The sequence below is a fragment of the Clinocottus analis genome, unplaced genomic scaffold, assembly GCF_023055335.1.
Source record: "Clinocottus analis isolate CAN_PGR_092001 unplaced genomic scaffold, fCliAna1.0.p SCAF_17, whole genome shotgun sequence".
In the NCBI taxonomy this organism is placed as follows: Eukaryota; Metazoa; Chordata; class Actinopteri; order Perciformes; family Cottidae; genus Clinocottus; species Clinocottus analis.
The window spans coordinates 12,531,174-12,546,209 of record NW_027175898.1 but is presented as its reverse complement, the minus strand read 5'-3'; the positions used below and the strand labels follow the sequence as shown (position 1 = coordinate 12,546,209).

The 15,036-nt window shown below is 43.8% G+C and overlaps 1 protein-coding gene across 1 annotated transcript in view; it reads right to left on the bottom strand.

The window, feature by feature from the left end:
• Window positions 1-14,520, bottom strand: part of eif2ak3 (eukaryotic translation initiation factor 2-alpha kinase 3) — a 30,552-nt gene extending 16,032 nt beyond the window's left edge. Inside the window, exons 1-2 of the mRNA XM_068580477.1 lie at window positions 13,921-14,520; window positions 3,742-3,871 (exon numbers count right to left, since the gene is read on the bottom strand). Coding sequence (XP_068436578.1) covers window positions 3,742-3,871; window positions 13,921-14,228 — 438 coding nt within the window. The 5' untranslated portion in view covers window positions 14,229-14,520. The remainder of the gene's footprint in view (window positions 1-3,741; window positions 3,872-13,920) is intronic.
• Window positions 14,521-15,036: the final 516 nt, after the last annotated feature.

The window sequence follows — 15,036 nt, the reverse complement described above, 5'->3', positions numbered from 1 at the left end:
CAGCATGACTCACTCCAAGTTGGCACAGACTCCCTCCATGTAACCCCCACCCCAACACCCCGGAGCGACTCCTGGCTTTTTGAAGTGATGGCTTCTTTTTCTGCAGACAATGCCGTTTGTGGCTCTGCTGTCCCTCTTTGCACAAAAAAAATAAAAGACGACACAAATACACACTGCAGCAGGTGACTGGCTGTTCCCTCCTCCGTGCGTGGAGGCCAGCCAATGGCACGCCGGCAGACACCCCCTAGCCTCTAATCACCGAGCAGACTGGTGTCTCAGGGACCCAGCATGCACCAATGAAACCACTGCTGAGTGCTGAGGAGGCGTGCGGGTGGGGGTGAGGGTGGGAGCTTGTGGCAGCCCCCCTCCTCCTCCACCAACACACATACACAGAGCAGACAGGCATCCCAGGTTACGGAGGGCAGAGAGGGCAGAGCTGATTTTAACTTACATAAAGGACATGGGCCACAAAAAAAAAAAAAAAAGACACATACGCACACACACACGCACGCACACACACACACACACACACACAGGGAACCATAACAAATGACGTCACAGCGAGTCATCAGGTTCAGAGCTGACAGGCATCTCTCCGCTCTGTCAGCCAAATGAAAGCCAACAGGTGAAAACACACTGATAGAGGAAGTCCAACACACACACACACACACACACACACACACACACACACACACACACACACACACACACACACTCACACACTCACTCCTTTGTCACAACACGAGCACAGTGGAGGATGACGGGAGGATGTTACACGTGTGTCTGTCTATGAATTCATTGACACTTCCTGTGAAGTCTCACACACTGAACACAGATGGAAAGGCGAGTAAACAATGCAGTGTCCTCAGAGAGACTGAAGCAGCTGTGACATAGAAATGCGTTGTTACTGTTTACAATTTTTTCCAGTTGTATGATTACAATTTATTTATGTTTTTATGTTTATTAATTTTATTTTGAATATGTTAATGTCTCACCTTGCAATGTCTGAATATTCTAAAGAATAAAAACACCTATCTGGTAAAGGATTTTCACTTTTAATTGAATCCTTGTTTGTCTTTATAAAAGGAAAATCAATCCACATAAAGGTCTTCTGTTTTGTAAAAATTTAATATATTTTAGAGCTTGTTAAGATCTGGGGGACTCAAAATAACTTAATAGAAATCCTTCAAACTGACATTTGGGTGGAGGGGGGAAGCTCTTGATGTGATTCATAAGCAGGTTAAAGACTTTCATCAGATCATAGAGAATTTTCCTTTCACTGACAGTAAAATCAGCAGTTCACATATAACGAGTGTGATCTCTTGTAATTCATTAAAACGGGGTGCAACTTTGGTATTCAAGGTCAAACTTACATTCTGATGCTTTACTGCGCGCACTCAGTATGTGTAAACTTTCAGTGCTTCGAGGAACCTTTAGGGGTTCTCCAAAGTATAACCCCCAGAGGACACCAGGAAAAAAAGGTTAATGGTGCTTATACCCTCTTATCTCAAACCCAGCATTTCTGAAATTATAATTTTATTTTATTTTTTAATTTTATTCGGCCCGCACTACAGCAGCAGCTGATTTCAGCGATTAGTTCCCTCCTTCTAATTGTAGGTTTGCTAATCAGTGAACGTGGCTGCTGTAGCATTTAGCTGGGATAAAAACATGCAGGTTGAATGGCTTGAGAATACTTGAGAATTAATTCACCCACTTGCATGGGAGGTTATTCTACACTCGAATGAGATTCTTCTAGAGCTGTAAGGAATAATTCAAAGCTAGGTCATTAAGTTGACATTTTATGTATATTTATTCTGTTTAAACTGAGTATTTCTGCTTATAGGCTACACTAATATTCTTAGTATTATACCTTCTTTGATTTCATTGGAGTCTGTGTGGGACTGTTTCCGGCTGCAGAGTGTGGTTGAGTCCAAAAGTAAAAATGTTTTTGACAAAAATAGAAGTAATCCAGTCCCAAAATTAAAAACATGTTTTCTCTAACGGGATATTCTGCTTCAATCCGTGTTTGCTCTCCCACTTGCCGCACACAAAGTGAGGCTCACACCTGTATTAACGAGGCAGCAATCCAGGAGCACTAAAAATTACAATTATAGTTTATTATAGAGTTCCCCCTAAAGCACAGCCAGTCATCCTGGGATCTATTTATATATCCACAAATTGTTTTTCAGGGGGATGACATAAAATATTACAACAGATTCAAAAATGCATTCAAAAACCTTTGAATGTAAAATTTACATTGGATACTATATCATTCTATAGGGAGCAAACCTGAAGTTACTATATTTGGATTGTTGTAGCTGAAACTGAATTTTTTTCTAATTTTTTCTAATTTTTAACATAGTTTTCTTTTGATCATTCATCTTTACTTTCATTTGCAAAACCCAGAAGTGACCTGGGAATCAAACCATCTCGGCTGGTTATTCTGCGTTAAAAACCGCACACTGATTCCAAACAATCAAAAAAGCCCACATGTCAAAAGGTGTTAATCATGAACTGGATCTAGACCGCTTTTGTTATTGTTATACCAGACTAATGAAGAAGAAACGTATTCATATGACAGAGCCACAGAGTTAATTACACACAAACACGCCTTACAAGCACCAGCGGACCAACATTAAACTGATCTCACCCACCACCCAGACCCTTGTTAGCGTCTGAGGCTTTTTCCCCGAGGCAAAACTCTCACACAGAGCGAGTCCACATCAAAGTGAACCACGAGCACGTCTCTAGTATGCATCTCGGAGAGCAGCGCTCTGGGCTACACTTCACTTTCAGCATGTCGGTGTGGGCGGTTTAAGCTTCTGTACATGTGCAGACGAGGGTCTTGCTGTGCTTGTATGTGTAAACCACCACAGTCAACAAAGAGGCTAATCCTCCAGGCAAACCACTTCTCAGATGTATGTGGGCGTGTACAGTGTGTCTGCTGTGCATTGTGTGCGCGTGTGTGTGTTTGTACTTGAGATAAATAAATGTAAGCAACAGCAACCCTTGGTTGACTGTTCAAAGTACACTGGGTTCAATTGTTGGTCTTATTGTCTGAAGAAACACAGCCAGGAGGAACAGTGTTTGTTTTGAGGCAAAGACTGCATCCATAACCTCACACTGACATGTCAATTGTCTTTTTCATCTTTCGGTATGTCTTAATCAGGTGGACGGTGTCTGTTTAACCTATCTGTGGGGCTGTTTGTTGTATTTATCCATAAATCAGTGTCGACACGGCCCCAGCATGTAGAAACAGACAGGAGTTAGTGCATATGAGCAAAGCAATAGAATAATCTACCGTTGCCTTGATCAGGTAGTTTGTTTGAGTTCTACTTACTGCTCAAGACAGCAGTAGTACGAGCAAACCATGTGTTCTGAGTGTGGTGGCTTTCGCGAGAGTATAGATAATAGGTCCAGTTTCCCATCATAATCACAGACTGAATTGCTCTCTTAAGGCAAGGTTAAATTCTAAAATATAATATAAATACAGCGTGCACAAAATCAGTTTTTTGTTGGCAGGCCTTACTTTAGGTGTCCAAATTGTATTGTGCTTCTTCCCCCGTTCCACAACAGTACATTGCTTCACTGCTGTGCCCGTATACCTGTCTGCTTCTCCAAGATACACTGACTATGAATGCAAATGGCCTTATTTGTTATGGTAAACAAAAAAAAGGGAGCAATAAATCTAGATCTTTATTGCTTTAACATTCATTTACATAACGCAAAAGGTTGATCTACCTCAGGTTTGCTGAGGCTGGACGACACCAGGCACCCTGACGCGACGTCTAGGTCCCACTGCTTCCGGCCCTGGTTGTGAGGGTCCAGAGCAGAGATCCGCCCGTCCAGGGTACTGATGATCACAAGAGACCTGGGGACAAAACGCAGAGACTTCAGCATACTGCCCGTATAAGTATTGGTAGACACATACTTCTGCCCTGTTGTCCCACTGAGGGTGTGCATTGTACTGCAATCAAAGACAAGAGACAAGACACAAAAGGGCGAAGAATTGTGAAGTGGTGGTGCAGATGTTGTCTTTCGCTCCCTCGTCCTCAACCCTACTTAGCGAGCAGGATGACCTTCAACTGCAGCCAACAGCACACCTGTGCCATGACAACCCCCATCCTGTCAGCCAGTCTGGGTGGCATGTTGATTAAAGATGGGACCTGAGGATTACCAGACACAGCCAGCCCCCCCCCCCCCCCCCCCCCCCCCCGACACACGGCAACTTATTTCCATAAAACACACGGTACGTGTGAGAGTCTCAGCAGTTGGTGAACCAATGCAGAAATTATAAACGTCATATACGGCTGAAACGCTGTATGAAGAGACGTGGGCTACAAGGTCTGAAAACTCTGCTGATGGAGCTGGAAGTGAAGTGAACTTTGTGAAGAATAATAGATTGATGAACTAGATTAAAACCATCCTCAACCACTCACAGCACGTCATGCTATATTTCCATTTGCTCAGAGTTTTCAATGTGAACTCTCTGAGCCTAAAAAGGGATTTAGTCCCACAGAGCAAAGCCCACTTAAACCCCATGGGACTCAATTTAAGATTGGTCTTAAAAATCAAAACGACGAAACAATGCTGGCTCAATTATTTTCTTTTTCTGAAGTCCTCATTTTGAAAACAGTGGACCTTTGTTGCGCCTCAGGTACGGAAAGAGCACACAGATGACGCTCTGAGACAGATGGCAACAGCGACTGTTAAGAGCACACAGGGGGATTTGACATGGATACTTTTCTCGGGCTTAAAACTGTTATTACTGCCATTAAATTAGGCTCATCTACATGGAAACCTGAAAAGAAATGTTTTATACGTTGACAAAGACCGTCTTTTATTCCCCGGATCGTTCAGTAGCCTTTCTGATTAGTCTTGGCTCCCTTCTGGGTCTCTAAGCATTGGCAGAAATTAGTGTTTGCAAATATTGGCTTGGCGACCCCTCGATGACATACTCAAAGAAAAATGCTGTGAAGAAAACAACCTAACCGTGTATTTAAAATACCTCCCATAGGTCTTTGCTGTGAGTATGTACGCACAATGTGGATGACACACCGTTGGATATGACAAAAATTACATTGAATCCTCAAAAGATATTTTCATACTGAATTATGTCATTTCAAAATAAAGCAGAAGTATCATCCACATATTTCATTCAGAGGTATTGTTGGCAGAGACACAGCGAGAAGCTAAAAATAAGATGCAGGGGAGAGAATAAGACGCAGTGGGTGAAAAAGCATTTCCCCTTAGTTGATGTATGGGTTACGCATTTCTCACTGCACCAGTGCGCTTTACCCCCAAGAGACGATTGTTTAAATTACTGTTACTTGAAGAGCGGGTTTTCTCCATCAGTAGTAAACTACAAATGCTTCAGGTTGTGTTCCTCTTCATGTGCCATAACGGCAAGATTTGTTAAACGTTCTCCAGCCTGAAAAAAAAACAAACAGTCTAAGTGAGTTGAATGATTTGAGACATCCAGCCCCACCCTTCGCCCAACTCTTATGGGTTCTGCCGCATTGCTTGTCAATCATGTCCTGAGCTCTAGCGGGGGCCACCTCCCGACTATTGATTTGTATCTGTCTTGAGGAGATGCTGTCAACGGGGCTTTTAGCTTTATTTAACACACACACAAGCATGCTGTCTCTGAGCGCCCACTGCTTCACATCCACCCAGCTGGGACCCAACCAGCTTCCCTCTGTTGGCCACTGGGGCATATGTTTTTTTTATTTTTTTAACTGCTTCCCTTGAGGGCACCTAAACAGCAGTTGCTGAGGGAAGACACACTGTTACACTTGTTCCCTTTCACATCTCAGACTGGAAAAAAACACAAAAAGAAAAATGCGGCGACCATCCATCATCTTTGTTTATGTGCACTGTGAGAGTTGTTAAGTAAGCTGAGCGGATTCACACCAGCTGTGCGATCCATCATTTAGGCTGAGCAGGTGAATTAATACAGAGTAGCTATAATCCCTTATTGATCCGACCTATCGAACAGTCTTTCGTCTTGAAGGGGAAAGAGCGTGTTCAGGAATGTTTCAGCCCGAGGACAACTAAGAAATGGATTGTTTCAGAGCGTGCAAATCAATTTCAGGAAGCTTTCTCTTACGTTCCGCTGCAGAGACTGACACATTCACAAGGAGTTACACTTCACTGCTCTGGACCGGCTACTTGTTTCGGATCTAGAAGTTTGCATAAAAATGCAAATAGGATCACTTAACAATAATGAGCCATGTGGCTTTCAGCCTCATCAAAGCCAAGATTATCTCCCCAAATCTGCTCGAAGCATTATCAGCCTCGCCACTTGCACTGGAGTGTAGAGCACTGAGAAAAACATTGTTTTTCCTCTCAGGCACCAATGAGAACGGAGCGCTAAAGCCCGCTCTCACCCTCTCGATTGGCTGCGAGACCCTGCCAAAAATATTAGGCTGATTGGTTGTTGCTAAGCAGTCGGCTCTCTGAGAGGGTGGAAGCTTTTGGCGGCCTTCTCTCGGCCGGCCCCGCCCCCTCAGAGTGATGCTGTGAATGTGAAAGTGAGGGGAGAAGAAGTCACCGAGAGCATCGGGTTCAACATTACAGATGGGAAGAGAGCGAGGAGGAGATAGAAGAATCTCATTGTGAGAGGGAGATCAAAGGCTTTTGAGGACTCTTTGTACTCCAGATAAAGAAGGAGAAGAAAGGGGGGGGGGGTCGGAGTGGGTAGGGGGGCACTTAACTCTACAACTTAAGGTATCATGATGGTAATGGGGAAAACGAGCAGTGGAGGGGGAAAGGGGGGAAAGACTAGCTATAAAAATAGTACTAAACTGAACAATAAAAACAACTCAAACAAAACAAACAGCCCAACTGTATCACTTAGAACTTGAGGCAATTTATTTTCCACGCTTGGACCCCGAGACACCGCCGCTCTCCTCGCCACCAAAAGGCATAACACGTAGCCTGTGGGGCTGCTGCCGACTGCGACGGATGCGGGTTTACGAGGATGCAGAAGAAGATGTCAGAATGGAGAAAGAAGAGCGAGAAAATGAGGAGGAGAGTGTGCGAGTCTGCCAACAGACTGAGGGTTGTTAGTGTCCTTGCCTGTAATGCTGTCAAAGTGTCATAATAGTACAGACTGCTTCTTCAATCACAAAGCGTATGGCGGAGTAGGGAGCCAATTAGGCTCGCTCTCACCAGACTCTCTGCTCCTCAGAGACACTCAGTCTGCACACACACACACACACCAATCGAAACCGGGCTGCTGGTAAACACACTCCATTGAAAGAAGCAACCAGGATGTTTACACAGGCCAAGTCTCCAAGGAGCGAGAGCTGACGAGCCGGACCAATCGCAACAGCCCGTCAGCTGCCTCGGCAGCCAATGGCTGCGCTGTTTTTTTCTTCCGTAACGAACCAATGAGTTGGCAGCTCTGCAGACTCTGAGCCAATAGCGGGGCAGACATGTCTGTAACCATGCAACAGCGAGCAGCCTGGATGCACGCTGGATTGTGGAGCTCGGCTGCCGCGCAGCCACCAAGAGGCAGAACAAAAATACGAGAGCATGGGGAGCACGTGGGGAGAAAAGTTATGGATGCAGGTCTGAGCCGGCCGCGCCCAGCATCAATAGCTGCACCACGAGTGGCCTGGTTACAGAGAGAACCACTGAAGCCAACTATTAAATAAGTTTTCAAATCTTTCAAATCAGTGTTTCAATTGGGGAAATCCTGTAATGGAATTAAGGAAATTAACACATGGGCCTGCAGGCAATTTGCACAACACAGCATGCAACCCAAACCTGGTCTTTTTCTTTGGCAAACATGGATATGCTCTCATGTTCCTAACAATGCATTATATAAGTGAACACAACACTAAATGTCTCAGATTTAAATCAAGTGCACCTAATAATGCAACACCTGCCCTTACATACAGGATCAGATAACAGTCCTCCAAACTCATCAAATAAAAAAGTGATCTTTTTTTGTCACAGCAGCTGAAGCCATACTAATGAGGAATGAGGATGTGCAATGTGCTTTAAAAACCGACCTGACATCCATCAGGGTCACTGCAGCAGACCACCGCAGCAGCGAGCAAAGGGTGTGGTTTTTAAAAAAAGTACTAGTCGCATAAAAACACCCACACCATTAAAAAACGTTGCCATCACCCTGTCTCTCGCTCTGTTTCTCTCCTCCTGCATAAGTGCGCTCCCCTCTCCAACCCGAATCACCTCACACGTGGTAAAATCCAAACTCTATGGCGCCACACTCCTGCCGGCCGATTGGCTGAGCTGCAAGTCTGATCCGAGGATCTGATTCGTTGTTGCTAAGCAGTGAGGAGCCACCGAGAGTGAAAACAAGGCAGCATGGCCCTGCTAACCAGCAGCTAACTCCTTGTTTTCATCCCTCCCTCCCTCCCTCTTCGAGTATCCCACCTTTTTGCCTCTGCCCCACCCATACTGCAGTGCTGCAGGATGGGTCCTGCCGATTTACCGAAATAGCCACTGACCTAATAAACTCATTCCTCTAGATAACGTATCCAGTTTTGTTTTTCATAAAGAACATGTTACTACTTCTGCCACAACACACGATTATGAAACAACCTGCAAAAAACCCAGACAGTGTTCATCAAGTGCAGAAAGTCTTTGATAAAGACACTAAAGATGATCACATTCCAACATTAGTGACCGCTGGGGACATTTTGGGAAACCTATGCACACAATAACATTCTTACAGAGAGCAATACAATGAGAAGATAAAGAAATAGTACTAGAGCAGGATAACAACATGGTTACATAAAGCAAAGGCAATGAGGATGAAATAGGTTAAAAGAGAATATATAAGCTTTGTTTGAGTTTATCAGCTGCAGTTAAACATTCAGACCTCTCCGATGAAAAACAACTATGCTGTGCACGCACAGAGTTTCAAGAACTGGGCTCAAAGTGCTCAATTAAAACTCCCTAGAGGGAGTTCAATCATTTCCATCTTGACCTGTTATTTTGGGGACAGTTTCTATTTATAAAACCCACAACATCTCCCTGGTTACATAAAGTGGACTACTGAAACAAAGTTAGAAAAAAAAACCCACAAGGAAACAAACTCTCCCCTCCAAAAGAAAAACACATACATATACACACACACACACACACACACACACACACACACACATATACATATATATATATATATATATATATATATATATATATATATATATATATATATATATATATATATATACCTCCTCCCCTTTTACCTAACTATAGACAGACCCATGTGGCCAACTCAAATTCAGAGCACTAGCCCGTCTCTCCGACGCAATTGGCCGACAAGTCGCCCGGCTCGGCGGATTGGCTGTTGCTAAGCAGTAGGCTGGTGGGAGCCAGCCGGCATGCACGGCGGCGGCCCAGAAGAGCTGTTGCCGCTACAGGGCCCTGAGGGGGGTGTGAGGTGGAGGGGGAGGACAGAGGGCGGGGGGGCTGGTTGGCAGTGGGGGAAGCAGGTTCAAACAAAGCTGCTGTCCTCTCTCTCCTCTCACCTCGGAGTGCTCCCAAAGGTGCTGGAGGCCCCTCGATGGAGCGCTCGCTAGCGGAGGCATCAAACCTGGCAGCGCCGTCACATGTATGATTCACATCCACTCATACAAAAGCCTTCAAACATGTATGCGCACACACACACACACACACACATGCATAGATGTATACATGCACTGAGACAGATGTAAACACCAAGTCTCCAGAGCAGAGGTTGTAACGTATCAATGGCGGCTTTAGAAAGTGAGATGACAGCCGTCAGCCGACACAGCTTTTTGTCACAAACTGAAGGCCGGATCAAAGCGAACATCTAGAATATTTATAGATTACAGGATACAGGAGCAGAGGAGGTAACGAGGAGGAAAAAAATAAATAAACAAACAACTGCAACTGACAGAAACTCATTTTTTCATCTAAATGTAGATTGATTTGTATGCCATCCGCACAAAAACATTTTAGAGAGTCTGTGTTTAAATTGCTCTACTCCTCTTTGGAATAAATTACAAAGAAGTTATACTGGAGGCTAATTTTCTTAAAAACAAAAAAAGATCCAGGCTGAGAGATCTATGAATCAACAAAGTGATCCTTCAGGGGTGGTATAGGTTCATATGTTGGGCTTTTGTGTCATGGACAAGGTCATAACCCTTGTTCTTTTCGTTTGAAATAGTGAGTCTGTAAAGTTGATCAAGGGTGTGTTAGCGTTCCTATTATCAACGCAGAACCTCGTTTGTTTGACTTGGAAAACAGCACTGAAAGGTCACTGAAGCAAATGGCGATAAGTTTTCAAAAAGGCTGACCTAATTAATGCTGGACATTAAAAAAACAATTACCACCCAAAAAGTGTTGAATTTTAATGTTTCACACTGATGTCACAGCTGGCTAGCTCTATTCTAAAGTCCAAATTCAGTTATCACTGCGTTTGTTAAACCATGTTTAAGTGTTTTTGTTTTGTTTCTGACAATTTGGAAGTCTTTTTTTTTACTTATAAATTAGCCCCTTTGGACTTGAAACGCACCAAAATCATGTTTTATTTCTTGTGGTATTTTTAAAGTTCAACAGCAATTCTCCTGACAGAAGGATGGAAACAGAACATGGAGTATAGGGTATATACTCAAGGGGTGACATTAAAAAAACAACGTATATGTGTGAAGGTAAGAGAGAGCATTGGGGAAGGAGCAAGTGTGAGATGAGAGAGAGGGAGAGAGAGGGTAAATATGAGAGCAAAAGACAAAGCAAGGGAGAGACAGACTTCAACAAAGACATGCAGACAGAGAGACAGACAGGATGTGATTGGAGTTCTCACTGTGTTTTGACACAGGTTAAAAAGACAAACCTTAATTATAATGAGCATTATTTTATTATGAGGTCATTATTATCATCTCAGCTAAATCTGTCATCTTCAACATATGTTGTTGTTTTACAGACAGGCTGTTGAATGAATAATTCACCTGTGCGGTCTTCCTGTATCTGCCTCCCGAGCTACTTTGTAAATTGTTTATCTTGTTGACTTTTACGTATATCAGTGTTCACTGTTTGTTACTATGATGTGTAAATTCCCAGCTTCCTACAGAAGCCTTTTTTTAAACTAACAGAAATAAAAAAAAAAAAATACTTAGTTTAATGTACTTTTTTGTATTACTAAAACAAATTACCTTTTGTGAAAATATTTCTAAAATATTTTTATTGTAAAGAACCAAAAACAAAAGCGGGAAAGGAACACTTTAAAATGGTTAACAATACAGATAATATATTCCAAATATATTACCCAAAAAGTGATCGATATAAGATGACGCAAAGCCAATACGTGGTGACAGAGGAACTGTAAGTGTATGTCGGGGTAAAGATCGTGGGAGAAGGAAAAGAGAAAGCGGTTGACGCAGTCTGTGACAAAACAAAAAGACGCAGCGCAAACCAACAGAAAGGGACGGACTCAGGTGGGTTAGCTGTTTGGGGATTGACGTATGTGCACAGAGAGCGAGCAGTGGCAGGGTGTGACCAGCAGCAGGAGAAGGAGGAGGAGCGCTCAGGAGTTTTCTTGCAGATCCAGAGCAAACTGCTCTGCCAGTTACCTTCCGTTTCATCTTGATACTGGACTAGAGGGCAGAATAATTCTCAGCCTCCAAGTCCTTCACCGTGCATTGCCCTCACACAGACGTTTTGAGAGACAGTGGTGCATTGAGCGTGAGAGAGCAGTGGTGTACACAAAGACTGTATTCGTGTAAATATCATGTTTTTTTTCCCTCCGTCTTACAGTTCCCTACACCGCCCCCCCCAAGATAACACACATGACAACTAATTACACTTATTCGTCTTGACTTGAGCTGCGTGGGGCCGGCTGCTCGGTGTGCTCAGTAGCTCCCTGTTGTGACAATGCTGGGTTTGTGCGGCATCCCAAATAACAAGAACTAATATGTGAGGCTTTGGGGGTTGTCAGGAAGCTTTTCTGTGAGGTGCAAGATTAAACGGAGTGACTGCAAATGGGGGAATCATGCTGCATTTTTTGGTTTTGTTGAACCAAGTAGATACTGCAGCTAGTTTAAGTATTTAAAGTGTAAAAAACGGCAAGGAAAAACTTCAACAAAAAAGGGTGGGATTTTAACAATGTTTTCAGTCTACTGACAGACTAAGCAAGCAGCACATGTATAAAACTACACAGAGAATAATTTAGTGAATGACCTGATGTGCTTTGACGAAGAACATGCAATGAGCTAAGAAAGAATCCAGAAGCTGGATCACAGTCAAAAAGTGTCCATAATGGTTCTAGTACAAAGAAAAAATAAGGAAAAAACATGGCAGAGAAGGAACATGATGAAGAACACACTGCGCCAAACATCTAAGGTGGGCGTCAAAACCTGCTGTTTACCAGGGAAGACTAAATCAATTGCCCTACCCACTGCGCCAAGAACCGCATCTCACTTTGGGCATCAGCAGCAGAAGGTCTGACGGGGGTTCGGTAAACCTGTAATCTGTGTGAAGTCGTAAACTTTTGACTGACAGGATCCTGGGGATTTTTTTTCTCTCCCCTCAGCTGAGCGGCACCATGCCTTTGCATAACAGCCATAAAATATTAAAAATGCAGCTTGTCATGTTGGATTTGGGTGTTTGGCCCCTGAGACACCCCCATCCCATGCTTTTTCATTCATGACAACTGATTTAAGTCAGAGTCCAAGACACATTCCCTAAGTAGGACGATGACGTCCATCTTAAAACTATGACATTCTACTTTGTTAAAAAAAAAAAAAAAGACTCATCGTGTGAAAGTCAAAACCCTTTAGATACCTTTATCCTTTTTTCTGCAGAACCACTTTGTCACCAGCTATGAAATGCCACACAGACAGTATTTTCAAAAAAATCCCAATTAACAGTGTTTAACTAAAATAAACTACTACTTTCTTACTTTACTTTCTCTCAGCTAAGACGCAGCCTATCTGCTGACAGCAGAAGATAACGGGTGGATCCTGAGTGCACGCAGTCTCAGTTAAGTGATCGTGGACGTCGCCTTCACGTGAAGGGATTCATCATATGATAACATGGTAACACACGGAGAGAAAAAAAGCTAAATTCACTTAACGTGGCGAACTGACGTGTGAACGTCAGGAGAGAGATACAAATCTGATTTGAACTTCTTAAAACGTGTGTTGGACTCAACCGGTTGCAGCGCACATAGGCTTTGAGTGACTGTAACATGACAGCGTTGCTTGTATTTCCGGTTTAACGTGTACAAACGGTATCAATACGAGTTCCAGCGAGAGCCGAATCACAACCGAGACAAGTCGGTTTATTACATCTTCTTTACGTCAAACGTTGGGTTACCGTTGCAGGCTGCCGTCAGCGCACAGGGACACGTACAGTAGCTAGCAGTGTACTTCCTAAATAAAAAGTTCCACTTTTAACAACACTGTGACGTGTACACAAAACAACTACGTTTCATTCCACGGAATTAGCTAGTTCCAGTTGACCGAACTTCACTCGAAACACCATCCAACACGAAGTCGCACTCCCTCGTAAACCGTGTTTTTTGTGTTTTGTTCGGTGGCAACTCAAACAAATGGCAACTCCTACTTCTTTCATTAGAATGTATCCCCAAATATGGAGGGAGGGAATTAGGATATCACACGTTACAACGTATGACCGGGGAGGAGGGAAGGGGGAAGACACAAACGCAACCACAACAAGTTTCGAGTGCAGTGCCGAGGCGGAGGAATACTTAACATGTGTCAAACGCGCGAGACTGACTGGCAGTTAGCTTGTTAAACAGCTCAACTGCGATTGATATAAGATGAATAGTGGGTTTTCATATTTTCCATTTTGTTTGTCATTTGTTGGTTATTTTGTTTGTTAAACATTGTTACTTAGCAGTTAACGTTACACTAACTAATAAAATAATATACATGCAAAATAAATAAAGGTCGTTACCTTGTCTGTTGGACACGTCCGTTACTTTCCCCGAATGATTCGTCGGCCTCCCCCGCCGACCCGTGGTCGTCATCTTCCACGGTAACGTCTGCTACAATGACCGGGGAGCCGACGTTCTCCAAGCCCCGCTCCATGACTCTTGTACCATCTTCCTCCGAGGTCGAACCTGAACCCCGGGCGACGGACTGCGGCTCCCTCCCGATGGTCGAGCCCTGAGCCTGCGTGGTCCCGAATCCAGTGAGCGCTTTCAGCAACAGCAGGAGCACCAGGGAAATGCTCACGTTTCCAAAGTGAAGCCCCCTTTCCATTTGTAAGACTGGCACATTAGTGAAGTATGAGATTTACATGCCACTGGTCTTGTAAATCTTAACATAAAAAAGTTAAAGTGCAAAAACAAACAGTGGAACTACAAAAGAAAATTCCGTTGTGTCTTGCAAAAACGCCCTTTCAAATCTGTTCTTTAAGTAAACATAAACAGCCACTGGGACACCATGTTATTCCCTTTATACTTGACTCAAGACATGCCTTGGTAACGCTAAGTCCCGCCTGGTTTCTACACTAGGATTGGACAGTCAGATCACCACGTTCGTCAAAATTTTAACCAGCCGCTTCTCATTGTGCCGTTTGCTGTCAATCACGCATACTCGCATACTAAGCAGAATACGATTGCAACAGAAAGCTGTCAATCAATAAGGCGGGCTCAGAATGTTCCAGCCCCCCAAACAGTGCGTCTTATTGGCTCAGGGCGTTTTAGTCAAAACGGCGCAGGCGCACTTGGCGGCTGGCTGACAACCGGAGCAAAAGGTGACGCAAAAAAATCCCCGATGGCGAATCCTGTGGCAGGGCTATGATTGGTGGGATGTGTCGTCCTTCCGTCCAATGAGAGAGAAGGCGCTGTTAAGCAACAACGCCATTGGTTGATTTTTGCCCTCGCGGACTAAACGTAAGCACAACATTCGATATTTCAGCTGTCATTCAAGAGTAGTTGTCAGGACAGCCGACATGGAAGTATCAACGTGGCTTCACTGCAGAGGTACATTTCCTGTTCCTGATCACGAGTTTTGTTCTCACTTTCCTGGTAAACAAAGAGAGGGCTCTGACATAACGCACATGAAA